Below are 18,579 nucleotides of genomic sequence, written 5' to 3'. Positions count from 1 at the left end.
TCAGAGCTACTGTTTCTGCTGTCTGCAGACTCAGGAAGATCACACTGGCTCACATTTTAAAGATGTTTTTCACAACCATAAGGGCTAGAATCTTACGGGTTTTTTTTTTCCTTTTAAAACAACGAAAGCTTAGACTCTGGAGCACAAGACATAGCCACAAGGGGAAAGTAACAGCTCTCTGAGTTGCCACAAACTGGCCTAATTCGACCCCCTAGGGACTGAGGGCCTCAGTTGTACTCTGAGCGTGACCAATAAAAGGTATGAAAACAGTTACGCACATAGGTAAAACTTTTCAATGCATGTCACTTGAGAGTCTCTGCACCTACATGTGGAACCCTTGTAGCTCCAGAACTATAAACCGCTGGGCTCAGCATGAGGCATCTCACACGGATGCAGCGTTTGTTAGAAGAGGGACGTGAAAATAAAACACATGAACAATTAATAATATGAACTATGTGGTAAAGGAGATGGGTAATCCACTAAAATGTACACCTTCAGAGAACCATCATCACAGGACATCAATGACCTGCTCTCTAAAGACATCCTTCCTAATGGACTGCCTCTCATCAACATTAAAAAGACTCCAGGACGGTCTTTAGGAGACTGTGGGAATCAATGAACACGGTGGACAATTTTCTTTTTCTTTTTGGTAAATGAAACAGGTAAATTAGCACTCATTATTATTTACAGAATTGGGCAAAAGAAATAAAGTGATCACCCAAAATAAGTGAAGCTTTAGACGGCAAGAGAATTTGCAACACCCTATCCAAGAAATAAGTTCGGTAACAGCGATTTCCCAGTGCTGTTCTATGACTGCTAGTTATATACCCTTCCCTTCTATTCTGTATATGTTCATATACTGCGCTCATCACTGTAACATCTGAGCAACTTCCACTAGTGTGTTAAGCCAACACATCTGTCACGTGTTGTCTGTTTTTTCATCCTCTCTCTGGGGGAAAGTCTTGTTTTGGTAGATTTTTATTTAATTTTTAAAAATAAATGTACACATTGCTATAAGTTAACGTTAGGACGGCAAGGTCAAAGAAATATATCTTGGCCTTGGAGTGGAAGGTGGTAAGGTTTGTGATGGCTCTTGGGGGGTTTCATTCCACAGTTCATTCCCTAAACAATTCCTCTCCCTACTTGGTATTCACAGCCTGGCAACATTTGTAGACAGTTTCCACCTCAGCCTGAGATCTTGTCAGATCTAACCAATTTAATAGAGTCAACCTTGAATGGTCCCTTACAATATTTGTTAACTACTTAGGCTAAACAACCTGTTCAACCTTGTATTTAGGTTTCCCAGACCCGAAGAAGAGTTCTGTGTAGCTTGAAAGATTGTCTCTCTCACCAACAGAAGTTGGCCCCAAAAAAGTTATTACCTCATCCACCTTGTTTCTCTAATAGCCTGGGACCAACACAGCTTCAACAACACTGCAGATGATGGGAGGCATTCACGGAACTACAGACACTAGCGCTGACACAGAGTTATTAAGTCACTTTGGCCAGTCCTGGCCTGTGCAGGACTGTTCCCTGAAGTATGTTTTCTGATGCTTTGTCCAATCTGGATTTAAAGTATTCCACATAGAGAGGTTTCCAAGACTTCCTTTGGGAGACTATGCCACAGCTTTAACAATCTTATCATCAAACCTTTTTCTGATGCTCAGCCTCCATTTTCCCTTTCTTAAGATTATCCAAGTACTCTTAGAAGGGGGAAAATCCCAACAACTCTCCCCACTGCAATGCAAAATAAATGAACTAAATCCTTGGTGTTAGCAGCCTTAGATATCTGTAGGCAGTGCTGTAGGAAATGAGGTTTCTGATATTATTCCCTTTCTATTAGTATTCGGTCAATTCCCCACTGAGGGATAAGGTGTCTGAAAAATTATCAAGAGTAGGCACCCTCCCCACTTTTCTGCTGCCTACCATTCCAGCAGGACTGTGCAAAACAGTCCTCCTTATGACTCTCCTATGTTCCAGGTACATCATGATGCTCCATTGAGACTGAAATGAAATGATGGGCACCACTACACGCTGGAGGAGACAAGATCTAGCGCTGAGGGTAAGCAGTGGAGCAGTTAATCTGGAAGCCCTACTAACAAACCAGTCAACAAGAGCGCACAGAAAATCTTGCTCTGTCTTTTTGCATGGAGAGGTGAGAAGATCCTCTATTCAACAGACGGGAGCCCTGACAATTCCTCTCTCAAATCTATTCCTGTGTAAAAATGCCTCCTTGAGGTCCCATACTGGAATCACGACACTTCTGATCCAGAAAGACTAGATATTAATCCACATTTCAATGCCAGTCAATGTCATCCTACATTGGCCAGATGAATCAATGTCCCTACCAAACCCCCCACAAGAACATGAGAACGGCCATGCTGGGTCAGACCCAATGATCCATCTAGCCTGGTATCCTGCCAGATGCTTCAGAAGGAATGAACAGAACAGGACAATTTCGAGAGATCCATCCCCTGTCGTCCAGTCTCAGCTTCTGGCAATTGGAGGTGGAGGTGGAGCTGGAGCATGAGGTTGCATGTCTGACCACCTTAGCTAATAGCCATTGATGGACCTATCCTACATGAACTTATCTAAGTCTTTTTTGAAGCCAGTTATACTTTTGGCCTTCGCAACATCCCCTGGCAAGGAGTTCCACAGGTTGACTGTGCGTTGTGTAAAAAAGCACTTACTTGTGTTTGTTTTAAACCTGCTGCCTATTAGTTTCATCAGGTGACCCCTAGTTCTTGTGTTATGTGAATCCCAGTCCCTTCAAGCAATGAGCATGAACCCTCTGCAGCAATGAAAAACCTGCTGGGCCTCCCTGTGAATTAGGCACCCATCCCACCTCTGCACATCAGTTCACCACAATCATCTGGGAGGATTTAGTCCAGGATCACAGATTTAGGAAATACTACGTGCTCTCTTTTTTGTAGGATGTAGAACAATTAATAGTAACTAATCTTACCAGCTCCCACTGTTGCTATGGCATTCTCTTGCCCAATGATATGCTCTTTTAGCCGCTGCTCCAGTGGAAATCTGCGTCGTTCCTCTAACTCTCTTTTACGCTGCTCCTCCTGGAACTGTGGAAAGGAAACAAATACTATGAGCAAAATATTTTCTCATCAAACAACAACTAATGTCTATATAGTGCCTTTCATGCAAAGGACCCTAAAATGCTTTGCAAACATATATATGAATTATACACAGGGATCACTTCTCCTAATCACTGAAAAGCAGCTATATGTGGGGTGGGACTGGCAGTTGTTAACAGCACCCAGTGCAATACTGTACAAATTTAGGAAAGAAAATGAAAAATATTGTATCTGGGAGAAAATGAAGGGGGGAATTTAGGTGGCAGAATGTAATTAGCCAAGCTGGATTTTACCTGGGCGGTCTTTAATGACTAAGAGTGATCAGAAACTTAATTGTGCATCTCATTTGAAAGATGGCACCAATAGATGGTACTTTGCTAGGCCAGTGATTTAGCACTGAGTGGGAAGAGCACTACCTACTGAATCGCCCAGCCATGGAACAACAAGCGTGAGCTTGCTTATCTCAATAAATAAAAATACTAATTAATAATAATATCTGGATCTTCTTTAGCATCTTGAGGGAACTGGGATTGTTTAGTCTCCAGAAGAGAAGAATGAGGGGGGGGGATTTGATAGCTGCTTTCAACTACCTGAAGGGGGGTTCCAAAGAGGATGGAGCTCGGCTGTTCTGTCAGTGGTGACAGATGACAGAACAAGGAGCAATGGTCTCAAGTTGCAGTGGGGGAGGTCTAGGTTGGATATTAGGAAACACTATTTCACTAGGAGGGTGGTGAAGCACTGGAATGCGTTACCTAGGGAGGTGGTGGAGTCTCCTTCCTTGGAGGTTTTTAAGGCCCGGCTTGACAAAGCCCTGGCTGGGATGATTTAGTTGGGAATTGGTCCTGCTTTGAGCAGGGGGTTGGACTAGATGACCTCCTGAGGTCCCTTCCAACCCTGATATTCTATGATTCTATGATCTTCTATTCAAGGGTCTCAACACACTACATTCGTTAATGAATTAAGCCTTACAACAACCTATGAAGTATGGAGGAACCATTATTATCCCTATTTCATGGACTGGAAAAATGAGGCACAGAACGGCCTAAACTCGAAAGATCCCAAAGGGCTTTGCATACACAGAATGTACAAAGGGGTCATGGACAGAAGTTTGTTTACTTTGAGTAGTTGCCTTCTTTCAGCTCCAATTCACAAGGAAATCAGTCCTGCTCCTCTTGCGTGAGGAGCTGGGCCCAGTGATTCGTGCATTTGCTCTCTCTGCACTCTTACTGAAATGTGTTGTATCTGAAGCCGAAAACAATGTCAAGCGTCCAGCTGGTTCAATGTGCAGCTTCCCACCTCCTCCTTCATGGGTTAGGCCACTGTGAGCCCATCAGGCCTGTGCTTCAGTCCTTCCACTGGCTCCCAGTTCCCTTCCCCTGACAGTTTAAGGCCTTAAAATCATGAACAGATCCAGGCCCAGCTACATTAGACATTGTGCCTCCATCTCTGAACCACCAAGCCAGTGGTACTCCTCTGGAACAAGGCAGATCACAAAGCCCAGAGCGAGATGTGGAATGAACTTTCAGGAGATTAGCTGAATCCAGGCTCTGACCATCTTTAGGAAATGCTGCGAACTCTGAGAAAGCCTTTCCCACCATGACCAGAATGACATTCACAGCTGCAACTATCCCCCACTGCTCAACTCGAAACTAAAAAAAATCCAACTCTGAGCAGAGATTTCTATAACTTGACAAAAAGAGAAGAACCAGAGACCACATGACGTCCACTAGGGAGTTTGCTATTGCCAGTCAAATTTTACATGGAAAGTGCCCAGAAACTGGTGATGGGCGACAGCACAAAAAGCCTACGATGGATCAATTGATAGGGTTTTTTCAACATAAAAGAAGCTGACAAACATCTACATATGAGCAGAAGACAAACCTTAGAGCAATGTTTTAAAAGGTATTTTGCAAAGGTGTCAGGAGGGACGTCCTATTTAAAGGGGGTTCTGTCAGGAGACTTGAATTGGTCAACTCTGAGTAATTTGAGCAGACATTTCCCTTTTAAAATTCCCATGTTACAATTCACAAGTGTAGGGTTCTTAGCCCTGGTTTCCTGGTCAAGAACCTGGAGTACACTGTGGCTCTCTGAATTCACCTGGAACTTAATAGGAAAAAATCTGCCTTTCCAGTGAGCTTGCACTGGGGGAAGCTGTGACAATTAGAAACAAGGAGAACAGAAAGGCCCGAAGAACATAGCAGTGATGCTTTGAAAATTCCAGTGACTGGGCACTCAGTTGTGACTGGGTATCCAGGTAGCTTTGACACCCAGTACTGATAGCAGTTTTCCAAAGGACAAACAAGGCCAGCTTTCTGCTTTGGAAATTCTGCTTATTGTCTGACCATCCAATTCCTCAGCAGAGCACCAAAGGTGGCCGTCTGTACATCCCTCTGCATGTGACTTACTCAAGGTCAACAAGTGAGTCAGTGGGACTGAACACAAGCCTCCTGGCTAACACTCTTGTGCTCTAACCACTAGACAATTATACCTTGTTGGTACACTGAAAATACAGCACCCTGATAATAGACTTTGATGCGATGCAGAGATTTAGCTAAAAGGTGGTCTTTCTAAGGGAACACCTGGGATTCCGACTGGTGTACAATCTAAGCATTTAAACTGTCTTCTGAAGGTGACACTCTCACAACAAAAGCCAACTCTGCTGCGAAAGCTGCAGCAGCCAGAGTGGATAAAACACATCAGCCAGTTTGCCAGTGTTTCCCTGTTATGGTAGTGACCCTGACAGAAGTTAAAAAAAATAAATAGCAAACAATCCAATTTTGGCTGCTGCGATCAGTCTACTGTATAACTGAGAGATCCCATCAGTCCTGATGTTTCATATGGAGCAATAACTTCACTGCTGATCCCAGTGGAATGACACATGGAGGATAGAATCCAGTGTGTCAACTGTGTATCTCCCGCAGGCTTCGTATATATCACCAAGCTCAAACTACTGCAGCTCCTTCTATATATCTATGTCTTTCTATATATCAGGACAAATACTTTATTTTTTTTTTAAAGCAGTGTGAGGAATATAAGCTGTGCTGGTGGAATCCATATGATCCGTTCTGGTTTAGATGTAAAAGGAAGGGAGTGCACAACAGAAGAAGTAATGGAAGAGAACTGTGGTGCTCGTCTCTTTGGGAACCGTCTCCCTCTGGAAGACCAAGGCCAAAGCACCTGTGACACATGCTGTTAGAATTTAAAACATGAGGACACAAGACATTCGGGGAAGGAAGCGAGACTATTCAGCTCACAAAGAGAGTCTGCACTTTAACGTCACCATGAGCAAAGACAAGCCAGTGCTTTGCAGAATCCCTCCCGTTGCCTCTGCCTGAGCATCTTTTCAGGGCAGGCCACTCAAAAGAGGCACCACCGTGTTGAGTGAGCGCATGCCCGCTTCTCTCTTCTGAACTGAATTCTGTCTTGCGTTATTGTGTTCCACCCCCTCGTCCTATGACTGCAGCTGTGTTTGAAACAGGGAAACACTTACGTTACACTGGGATTGGATAAACAGGTCACTCAGGCTCCCCACAGCTACAGTGCTTAATGCAGTGCTGATCAGCCCATTGGGAAATGGATATGAAAAGGGTCCTACCAAATTCACAGCCGTGAAAAACATGTCATGGACTGTGAAATCTGGCTATTGTAGGTGGCGTTGCTGCCTTCAGAGCTGGGCGCCCGGCCAGCAGATGCAGCTCTCTGGATGCCCAGCTTTAAAGGCAGCGGCACCACCAGCAGCAGCACAGAAGTAAGGGTGGCATGATATGGTATTGCCACCCTTACTTTTCCACTGCTGCTGGAGTCAGCACTGCCTTCAGAGCTGGGTGCCTGGCCAGCAGACGCCACTCTCCGGCCACCCAGCTCTGAAGACAGTGCTGAAGTAAGGGTGGCAATACAACGACCCCCCTACAATAGGGGTGTGTCCCCCCTGCATGACCCTCTTTTGAGCTGGGATCCTCTCGGTTACAACACTGTGAAATTTAAGATTTAAATATTTGAAATCATGAAATTCAAGATTTTTAAAATGCTGTGACTGTGAAATGTACCAAAATGGACCGTCAATTTGATAGGGCTCCAGATATGACCTACTAGACACATACAGATTATTATTACAGTGCCTATGCAGTAAGAAAGAAGGCATAATTCCCCGTATGAGAATAACCAATACCAATATAAACCCATTCATACCAGTATAACTGCATTCGCACTTGGGGGTGGGTGGGGGGGACTGCTTTAACTATACTGGTGTAGTTAAAAATGGTACGGCTTACATGTGTAGACAAGACCTATGTGAAGGCAAAACCAGCACCATCATCTTCCTGTGACTTTGTTTTTCTATTTCATGTTTCGCAAAGGTTTTGTGGGGAACGTTTCTCAGGTCCAGGACGGAATTTCTGAGAGACAGAGGAAGACACCTCTGGAATAGCCAACAGCCCAGTAAGACAGGAGAGTCCTTTGGCTCAAGCCCCCACTCTGCCTGATTTGGAGCAGGGACTTGACCCTGGGTCTCCCACTTCCCAGGTGAGTGCCCTAACCATCAGGCCTGGCTGTCCTGGGGTTGGTCTCTCTCTAGTTTTTTCCCAAGGTCTCGTTTTCATTCTGCACCAGAAAGACAACACATTTCAGAACCTCGATACTTTTCACAAAATGGAGACAGCAGAGAACAAAATAGAAGAGGAAAACCCACCATTTTATAAAAAACAGAATTCGAGATCAGGCCAGTATCCTTGCCCATCTATCTTGGTTTTATACTGCATTCATCACTGTAATATCTAGAGACCCTTCAAGTTTTTGACAAACAGGATCTTTCTTCCTAACCCTACCTAGAAGAAGTTTGTTCGAACAGAGGCAGTTAACAGGGGAGTTTCGGAGGGAGTAGCGCCAGGCTCAGCTACAGACTTCTGTGCTTGGAGGTAGCAGGACTTAGTGAGTGGTGTGTTTGGTCCCTTTGTGGATTGTTTGTTTGACTGTTGTTTGTTCGCTCTCTGTGTACAGGCTGCATAGCTGGGCTGTGGGCCCCTGAGTAAGTCCTTGGACCTTTGATCAGCCCAGCTGTTTGAAGTCTCTGCCCCTGGAGCTCAGGTGAGCTAAGCAGGGAAGATGTCGTCATTTGCTAGGCGAACTCGAAAGCTGTGAACAGAGGCAGCTAACAGTGGAGTTATGAAAGGGACTGTGAGAGCCTTTCCTTCCAGGTTCAGCACTGTGTATGATATCAAGATGGCCACCGATGGAACAGTGGCAGTGACTGGCAGTGGCAGTGACTCTTTCCTGCCTGACGACATAAGGGATTTCCTGGGCATGAAGTGGAATTTGGTGGCCATACTGGGAGGAAAAGATTCTTGAACGGGGGGGGGGGGGGGGGGGGGGGGGGGAGTTGAGACGCTACTAAGAATCAGAGAAGCTGAGGAGTTCCTAGACAACCAAATTCAGGAAATACCAGTACCCCAGGTTCCAAGCAGAATAGAGCTGGTCACAAAGGAATCAGTGAGAGAGGGAGTCAGAGAGGAGGCCTGGAAGTTCATAACCGCAAGAGGTCATGGCAGCATTGTGCATGATTGCAGACAGATGAGCATAGGCAGCCTGGGGCCATCAGAGAGAAGAGAAGCAGGAGGAATTCCACACAGCTAGAAGTTTCTTATCAATAATTGGGTCCTCAAAATGGAAATTACAAAAGATACCTCTCTAGATCCAGCTGGTCCAAGAGAATGCATAGCTGTATGGGACAGGTATGGATGGAAGCTTGGCCCAACCTATAAGAAAATCAAGCTTATCCACAAAGATTTCTCCAGCTGTGCAAGAAAGACATACAGTCCTTGCTGGAGATTCAATACTCAGAAGAATTGAAAGAACATTCTGCAAGGGACAGGCAGACAACAGGATAGCGTACTGCCTTCCTGGAGCCAAGATATGAGATGGTTGCTCTAAGCCTGGATAGGCTTCTGAAGTCTATGGGCAAGGAACCATTGGTAATGGTTCATACTGGCACTAATGATACTGCATCGCGGGATATCTTGCAGATAGTAGACGACTTCAGGGGACTTGGAAGCATGCTGAAGAAGAAGAATGTCCAAGCAATCTTCTCTGAGATCCTTCCTGTTCCACGAGCACAGAAAAACAGAAGGCAGAAGATGCTGAAAATGAATCGCTGGCTAGGTAAGTGATGTAGGGTAGAGGGCTTTGGTTTTGTGGAACATTGGCCCACCTTCTACAGGGAGAGGGGGCTGTATAGTTTGCATAGCCTCCACCTCAGTAGAAAGAGGACCAATCTCCACAGGAACAGGTTGGCTAGAGTAGTCAGGAGGGGGTTAAACTAATAGCAAAAGGGGAGGTAAAAAGTGGGAAGATATGAGCACTCAGCACAAAAATCAAGATGTTGTGAATAAACTTAATCAAGAAACCAAACGACATGAAAAGAAAAAAAAATAAATTGCTCTACCTTAATGCTAGGATCCTGAGTAACAAACAAGAGGAATTAAAATTGCTCATTTATGAACATAAATTCAATCTAGTTGGTGTTACTGAAACCTGGTGGGACGAGTCGCACAACAGGAATGTTAAAATCAATGGTTCTAACCTATTTAGGAAGGATCGAGCAGCCAAAATGGGATGGGGAGGGGCACTCTACCTCAAAAATGGCATTACCTGTTTCTGAGTCACTGATAACTCAGAAGAAAATGATCTTGAATGCTTATGGATCATATACTAACAGATCAAGCACAAGATGGGGTATTAATTGGTGTCTGCTACATACACCAAATCATACAAGGGAACAGGATGACCGGCTCCTTATGCACCTATCTATAATGTGTAGGGGAAAAAATAACCTGTGCGATCATCAGAGACTTCCATTTGAGTGGCATATGCGGGAGGTCTCATGCTACTTGGAATTTCTAAACATTACAGATGACAATTTCTTAATTCAAAAAGTGTTTTAGGGTTAGGGAATTCTATATTAGACATAAGGGAATTCTATATTAGACCTTGTCCTAACAGACAAAGAGGAACTGACCACACAACTAAAAGTTAATGGTAACTTAGGTACAAATGATCATGACTTGATCACATTTATAAGGTGTAAGCAGAATAAAGTCCAGAGTAGTAATATATATACTTGGTGCTTTAATAGGGCAAATTTCATAAAGCTGAAAATAATTATGAGCCAAAAAAGCTGGGAGGAAGAATGTAATCAGGAAACTGTCAATGACAATTGGGAATCATTTAAGAACACCTTACTAGATGCACCAAAAGCCACAATCCCACAATTGAGGGAAAAGGCTGCACTGGTTACAAAATCAATCTGGGTGAGAGGGGAGGTGAAGGCAGCTGTAAAAAATAAAAAAATAATATTTAACAAATGGAAAAAAGGTGAAGTTGATAGTAATGAATATAAATCAGAAGTTAGTAATTGTAGAAAATTGGTAAGGGAAGCCAAGGGACACAAGGAGAAAGCCATGGCCAGTAGTTAAGGAAATAAGGAGTTTTTAAACTATATTAGGAACAAACGGAATCCTAACAGTTATATTGGTCCATTACTAGATGGAAATGGTAGAATTATCAATGTTAATGCCGAAAAGGCAGAAGTGTTCAATAAATATTTCTGTTGTATTTGAGGGGAAACAGATGATGTAGTCTGTGGCAGATTTAATCTCAAGAAAAGCTTCATAACTATGATTCTAGTCATATTATACAATGATGATAATACTCTTTCCATTCCAGTAGTATCTTGGGAGGATATGTTAATCAGCAGCTCCTAAAATCAGATATTTTAAATCAGCAGGTCCAGATAACTTGCATCCAAGACCTTTAAAAACGCTGTCTGAGAAGCTCACTGGACTGTTAATGCTGATTTTCAATAAGTCTTGGAACACTGGGGAAGTTCCAAAGGACTGAAAGAAAGCTAATGTTATGCCAATATTTAAAAAGGGTAAATGGGATGACCCAGGTAATTTTTGGCCTGTCAGTCATCAATCCCATGCAAGATAATGGAGCAGCTGACGTGGGACTCGATTAATAAAGAACAAGAGAATGCAATTAATGCAAATCAACATGGGTTATGGAAACTAGATCCTGTCAAAAGAACTTGATATCTTTATTTGATGTGATTACAAGTTTGGCTGATAAAGGTAATAGTGTTGACATAATATAGAATCATAGCGCTAGAAGGGACCGCCAGGGTCATCTAGTCTAACCCCCTGCCAAGATGAAGGATTTGTTGTGTCTAAACGATCCAAGACAGGATGGCTAGCCAGCCTCCTTTTAAAAACTTCCAGTGAAGGAGCTTCCACAACCTCCCTAGGCCATCTGTTCCATTGTCCTACTGTTCTTTCAGTTTTTCCTGAGATTTAATCTAAATCTGCTATGCTGTAGTTTGAACCCATTGCCTCTTTCCTGCCTTCCGTGGCAAGAGAAAAACTTTTCTCCATCTTTTTTTATGGCAGTTTTTCAAGTATTTGAAGATTGCTATCAAGTATTTGAAGACTGTCCCCGCTTAATCTCCTCTTTTCCAAACTAAATATACCCGGTTCCTTCAGCCTTTGCTCCTATGGCTTGCATTCCATCCCTTTGATCATCTTTGTCGCTCACCTCTGGATCCTTTTCCAGTTTCTCTACATCCTTCCTATACACTGGTGACCACTATTGGACACTGTACTCCAGCTGAGGCCTAATCAGAGCCAAGTAAAGTGGTACTATCACCTCCCATGATTTGCATGCCCTGACTCTGTTAATGCAACCTGAAACTGTATTTGCTGTTTTTGCAACAGCATTGCACTGCTGACTCAAGTTGAGGTGGTGATTCACCACAACCCCCAGATCCTTCTCAGCAGTGCTGCTGCCAAGCCAGTTATCCCCCATTCTGTATTTGTGTATTTGGTTTTTCTTCCCTACGTGTATCACTTTGTTTCTGTTGAATTTCATTTTTTCGTCCCCAGCCCAGTTCTCCAATTTATCAAGATACCTCTGGATTTTAGTTCTACCCTTCAAAGTGTTTGCAACCCCCCAGCTTTGCATCATCTGCAAATTCGATCAGTATGCTCTCTATTCCTACACCCAGGTCATTAATAAAAATATTAAACAAGACCGGACCCCGAAGAGATCCCTGTGGAACCCCACTTGAGACGTCCCTCCAATCTGACATCACTCCATTAATAGTTACTCTTTGTTTGTGGTTGTTTAATCAATTATGTATCCACTTAATGGTAGTTCCACCAAACCCACATTTCTCCAGCTTTCTTATCAATATGTCATGTGGGACTGTGTCAAAAGCCTTGCTAAAGTCCAGGTATATTATGTCCACTGCATTCCCCCATCCACCAAACCAGTTACCCTGTCAAAGAAGGAAATCAACCTGGTTTGGCATGATTTGTTCTTAGTAAATCCATGCTGGCTGCTAGTAATTACCGCTTCATCTTCCAGGTATTTGCAAATTGAATGTTTTATACATTACTCTAGTAGCTTCCTAGGTATCGAAGTCAGGCTGACGGGTCTATTGTTCTGCGGCTCCTCCTTTTTAAAGATGGTTAGCCCTTCTCCAGTCTTCTGGGACCTCTCCTACCATCAATGAGTTTGTAAATAGTATCGCCAGTGGCTCCTAGATTTCTTCAGCTAATTCCTTCAGTACTCTTGGGTGAATAGCATCTGGCCCCGCTGATCTGAATTCATTCAAATTGGTCAGAAGATCTCTGATGTGTTCTTTATCCCGATTTGCATCCCTTCTTTATTTTCGGTGGTAACTTCACTAGTCATCCAGTCACATGTTATTTTTTGGTGAGAAGACTGACGCAAAGTAGGTACCGAGCAGCTCTGCTTTCCTATCATCTTCCGTTACCAGCTCACCTTGAACACTGAGCAGGGGACCCACACCGTCCTTGATCTTTCTTTTTTGTTTGACATATTTGAAGAACTCCTTCTGGTTGTCCCTTACATTCTTTGTTAGCTGGAACTCATTCTTTGCCCTGACTTTCCTGATTCTGTTCCTACACACTCGTGCTATTCCCATGTATACTTCCTCGGTGACATGCCCCTCTTTCCATTTCCTGTGTGTATCCTGTTTTTTAAATAGCTCAAAAGTTCCTTGTGCAGCCACACTGACCTCCTCTTTCTCTTCTTTTCCTTCCTCTGCAGCGGAATAGCTTGATGTTGAGCCTCCAGTGTTACATCTTTTAGGAACTGCCAGCCCCCTTCGACTCCTTTCCAACTTTCTTCACTGTTCTTCAGTCCCCCCTCCACTGCCCTCTCTGATTCTTTGGCATGCTGTGCCCGCAGTACCAAATCCTGACTTCTATCCAGGAAGTCTTCATTTTCTCTGGCGCAATGCAGGGTCGATACTTGGACCTCCAGTCCTTTGACCTTTGCTTCCAGTATGGAGACCAGCTTGCACTTCGTACAGACCAAGTCACTTCTCTCCTCTAGGAGAAAGACACACATGGCGCATCCTGTGCAGGTCATAATAGCAGATCCCTCACTATCCATTTTTTCTACCATGTAATGTATCAAGAGCCTCCTCAGATAATGTATTTACTGCTCGTACAAGCCTGAAAAGCAGAAACTCTGTGGGCTCTCCCCCTAGGCAAACTCCCACACAAACTTCCTCTGTTGGTGTCTCCTCTCTTCGCTGCTCACTAGGTTCGCAATATACTTAAGACTTCTGTAAGGCATTTGATTTGGTACTGCACAACATATTGATTAAAAAACAAGAATGACATAAAATTAACATGGCACACATTAAATGGATGAAAAACTGGCTAACTGATAGGTCTCATAATGTAACTGTAATTGGGGAATCATCATTGAGCGGTCCCAGAAGGGTCTCACAGGGATTGGTTCTTGGCCCTATGCTATTTAGCATCTTTATCAAGGACCTGGAAGAGAACATTAAAACATTACTGATAAAGTTTGCAGATGAAACAAAAATTGGGGGAGTGGTAAATAATGAAGAGGACATATCACTGATTCACAGAGATCTAGATCGCTTGGTAAATTGGGTGCAAAGAATGTGTGTTTTAATATGGCTAAATGTAAATGCCTATATCTGGGAACAAAGAATATCAGCCATAGTTACAGGATGGGGGACTCTATCCTGGGAAGTAATGACTGAAAAAGATGTGGGGGTTGTGGTGGATAATCAGCTGAATATGAGCTCCAAAATGTGATGCTATGGCCAAAGAGCTACTGTGATCCTGGGGTGTATAAATGGGAATCTCAAGAAGGAGCAGAGAGGTTATTTTACCTCTGTATTTGGCACTGGTATAACCACTGTTGGAATCCTGTGTCCAGTTCTGGTGCCCACAATTCAAGAAAGATGTTGATAAATTAGAGAGGGTTCAGAGAAGAGCCACAAGACTGATTAAAGGATTAGAAAACCTGCCTTCTAGTGACAGATTCAAGGAGCTCAGTCTGTTTAGCTTAACAAAGAGAAGGTTAAGGGGAACTGAGTACAGTCTATAAATACCAACATGGGAAACAAATATTTAATAATGGGCTCTTTAATTTAGCAGAGAAAGGTATAACACGATCCAATGGCTGGAAGTTGAAGCTAGGCAAATTCAGACTGGAAATAAGGCATACGTTTTTAACAGTGAGAATAGTTAACCACTGGAACAATTTACCAAGAGTCATTGTGCATTCTCCATCTCTGACAATTTTAAAATCAAGATTGGATGTTTTTCTAAAAGCTCTGCTCTAGGAATTATTGTGGGGGAGTTCTCTGGCCTGTGTCATTCAGGAGGTCAGACTAGATGATAACAACGGTCCCTTCTGGCTTTAGAATCTATTAATTGTTTGTTTTGTTTTTAATGTAACACACTGAAGTCTCAAATTTGGGGGCAGAAGCAAAACTCTTGCTCCAAAGGCCTGCAATGTGGTGGAGCTGATTTTCCAAGAGAGGGCTGGACTCGTGCCAGTCTCCTGCACCCCAGACTGGTTGGATGAAGTGCAGCACTTCTGCCTTAGAAAACGACTCTTGCCCTCTTAGCCATAAGGGTGATGGCAGAGCAAGGACTGCAGAGGGTCATGGAGACATTGACATAGCTGATGACAGCAACCTGCCGAAGTTTGGGAGGAAAGACTGAAGTTCTGGGACCTGTCTTCATTAGCTCTTTTGGTGTGACTCTGTGCTGTGACTCTAGGAGGCACCGCAAAGACCTTGCAGCCCAGGAGGATGTGCGGTTCAAGGGGCTTTCTGCCCACCTGTTCCAGGGCTGGAGAGGCCCCTGGTGTAACTCAGCCCTGGATTTGTCTATGGGCTGCAGCACAGCCCTGAATGTCTGCAGGGCTGTGGACTGCAACCGGACCCATAACACCCCCCCATCCCTGGCACGCTCCCTACACCAGCACCAGTCCTAAGGAGGCAGCCTTACGTCTGTCTCTTCGGTGTCTGTGCCAGAGGACTCCTCCTCCAGTCTGAACTGGGGCTTTTAGAGCCCCTTCACACTGCTCCAGCCCTTTTACCCACAGAGGGGCTGGAGTGGGGGGTCAGGATCTCACTCTCTGTTTAGTAGCAAGACATAACTTTCACTGATTTTTGACACCAACCATTTTTCTCCCTGTGCACGACTGGACAAGGCTCCCTACAAAGCAAGTCACAATTGTTCCTTAATCTGCACTGCTTGCCTCCTTCCTGTCACCCTGAGACCAATGAACTCCCATGATCAGTGACTGGGGCAGTCAGTGAAAGCCAGGGCTCATGCACGGCCACGCATCATGTTACTGCTATACTGGCACTACCAGAGAGGAAATCACAAAGAGAGCCTGACCTTGTTTCCATTTTACTTTAGTCAAATATTCTCTGGGCAGGTGACCAGCCACCAGTGAAAGTGACACCCCATTACACCGTGTTTAAGTGCTATGAATGGGGACTGTTTTCTCCCTCGGATAACTGATCTCTAGTTCTCCTGATTAAACTTTTATGGAACATCATTGCCATATAAGTGGATTACACCGGTGTTACGTGCTCTGAAAGAGATGCAGAGACTGATACTTTGCTCTTCTTGTGCTAGGCAGGAGGCAACAAAGCTCCTAGGTTCACCTGGGCTAAGAGGTTCTTGCGACATAGTGCCAAATGTAAAGGAGGAGAACCCATCTTTTTAATAAGAGAGACACTCTATTAGCTTTGTCAGACCTCACCTTGAGATAGCAATCCCTGGCTCCCAGTTGCTAATACGAGCCTGGTAATTGTGATCACTGGCTTTTATTATTCTTTATCCAGTATGGCACCCCTCCCAGCCACGATTTCATTTACGGGAAAATATTCAAAGAACAGAGGTTCAAAAGCACAGCTGCTAGTGGGGCTGAATGTCTGCAGAGAACCTGGGCATGTGTAGGACACAACCTCTTTTACATTACAGGAAAAGGAATTTAAAAGATTAAATAAACTAGGATTATATATTTGTTTTCAGCTGGAAAACGTGTCAGGGATACAAACTAAGCTACTTAAGTAATGCCAGTCTTTGGAGATTTTGGGTGTCAGTTCATTCACATCAAGGGCCAAATCTATCCCTGGAGTAACTCGGTTTGTTACAGCAAGGATAAATTTGGCTCGAGATCGTTGCTTCTTATGTGGTTATTAGGATCCTGCTCTATCTTTGATGTGCAACTCCATAGATGGACGCTCTGCATAGTATGGAAGTCCAAAACAGGAAGGGCATGGCCTAAGAAGAAGCCAGCAGGAACACGGGGGCCTAATGGTTTAAGAAGATGTCTGGGATACAGGAGATCTACGTTCTAGTTCTGGCTGTGACAGGGATGTGCAGCTTTAGGTAAGCCTGAAGTCACCAGAACTATCAATCCGTACTGGCTTTCCTACTGGCAGCCTCAGCAGAGAGGTGAAGAACAGAACTGGCACAGTGACTGAGCTGAGGCACACCATCAAGCTAATGTTGGGGAAGATGCCTTCATTTCCCCTATTCTGGGGATAAACATAAGGACTTCAGTCTTCAGGGCTGTTAATCTGCCACCTTTCACCAGCAATAAAAGTCACACAAGAACCTGGCCTCTTTACCACCTATTTACCTACTTTGGCCTATCCCTTTGCTCTTAGCCCTGTCTGTTTGGCAACGCATTCAAGTTTCATTAGCTTGTTTAGCAACATGAATCAGCTGGTCTATACACAAAACAAGATTCTTATAACACAGTAGAAGCATGCACAGAATTCTTTTTAAAAACAGATTTAAAAATACATATGAAAACTCCTTGTTACTCTGTCACCAGGATATGTAAATAAAATATATGGGATATGTCTATCTGGTGAATAGTCCTGTCAATTCATTCTCCAACTGTGATTAAAATGAGAAATAAATTCTCAAAGACTCTCAGTGGAAATGCAGATGCAGGAGTGGGAATGCAACCCTGCTACCACCACATCCCCCTCAGCAGAATATTCATCGCAAACCAGCTGCACAGACTTATGTTTTATATACACCCTGAATCATTTTCATCAGCAACATCCACATATATTTATCTCCTCTCTCTCCTCCATCTACTCACTCGCTGACACTGGACTCCAGAGGCCATTTAACCAAGAGATGATTTTTTTTCTCCTCTCAATGATTCAAGAATTTTGTTTTCAACATTTCTGTTTTAAAACTTCTAAAGAGCAGCCCTGACTGTTACAGCTCACTCCAAGCAATGCCCTGGGCTAATATGAGAAGCACCAGCTCTATGGAGAAATGCCACATTCAAGCTCTTCCTTGTAACAGCAGTGCATAGCGCAAGAGGACGTGGCATTAGTCTAGTAGTTAGAGCAGGGGATTAGTGGCCAGGAGACCTGGCTTCTACTCTTAGCTCCACCAAAGGCTTCCTGTGTGACCTTGGCTCTAGGTTTGACCATGGACAGTTAATGTGTTTTTACTTTGTCTACCCTAGATGCTAGGCTTTGCTTAAAACCATGTAATTAGCAGGCTAGTTAACACAGTTTAACACACCTCTCATTTTCCAAGATTAGACAAGTTTTTAGGCCCACATTTTCAAGACGGCAGATTCAATGTTTAAAGCTGGGTAACCAAAAATGGAGGCACCCCAAATTAGAGGCCACTTTTGAAAACATGGGCCTTAACCTGTATGGACCTCAGCTTCCCCATCTGTAAAATGGGGACACTGATACTTACCCACTTCACAGGGGGGTTGTTAGGCTTAATGCACTGGGTGACTTGAGATTCTTGGAAGAACAGCACTCCAGAAGGACAAATCATTATTACTACTTCATAACGATGTCATTACTATTTTAATAAATACTTGTACCTAATAACTTTAAATGCTGTTTAATACTGGGGTCAGTTCTCCCTATCTAATGACCAGGAGCTTTATCTTTACAAGGAAGAGAAGAAGGATGGAGGAGATCCAAGTTCAATTCTCTGCTCTGCCAGACTCATCTGTATGATCTTGGGTAAGTCACTTAGCCTCTCTGTGTCTCCATTCCCCATATATAAAATGGACATAATGGCACTGCAAGTTTCCCCCGCTCCAGGCCTATTCACTTCCTGGGCTCTTTACT

The 18,579-nt window shown here is 43.8% G+C and overlaps 1 protein-coding gene across 1 annotated transcript in view; it reads right to left on the bottom strand.

The window, feature by feature from the left end:
• The window catches only part of CLPB (ClpB family mitochondrial disaggregase), a 140,097-nt gene that overhangs the window by 41,864 nt on the left and 79,654 nt on the right, over nucleotides 1–18,579 (bottom strand). The window contains exon 7 of the mRNA XM_065423387.1: nucleotides 2,966–3,080. Within this exon, the coding sequence (XP_065279459.1) occupies nucleotides 2,966–3,080 (115 nt within the window). The remainder of the gene's footprint in view (nucleotides 1–2,965; nucleotides 3,081–18,579) is intronic.

This window comes from Emys orbicularis, chromosome 1 (assembly GCF_028017835.1).
Source record: "Emys orbicularis isolate rEmyOrb1 chromosome 1, rEmyOrb1.hap1, whole genome shotgun sequence".
Classification (NCBI taxonomy): domain Eukaryota; kingdom Metazoa; phylum Chordata; order Testudines; family Emydidae; genus Emys; species Emys orbicularis.
This window is presented reverse-complemented; position numbering and strand designations above follow the sequence as displayed.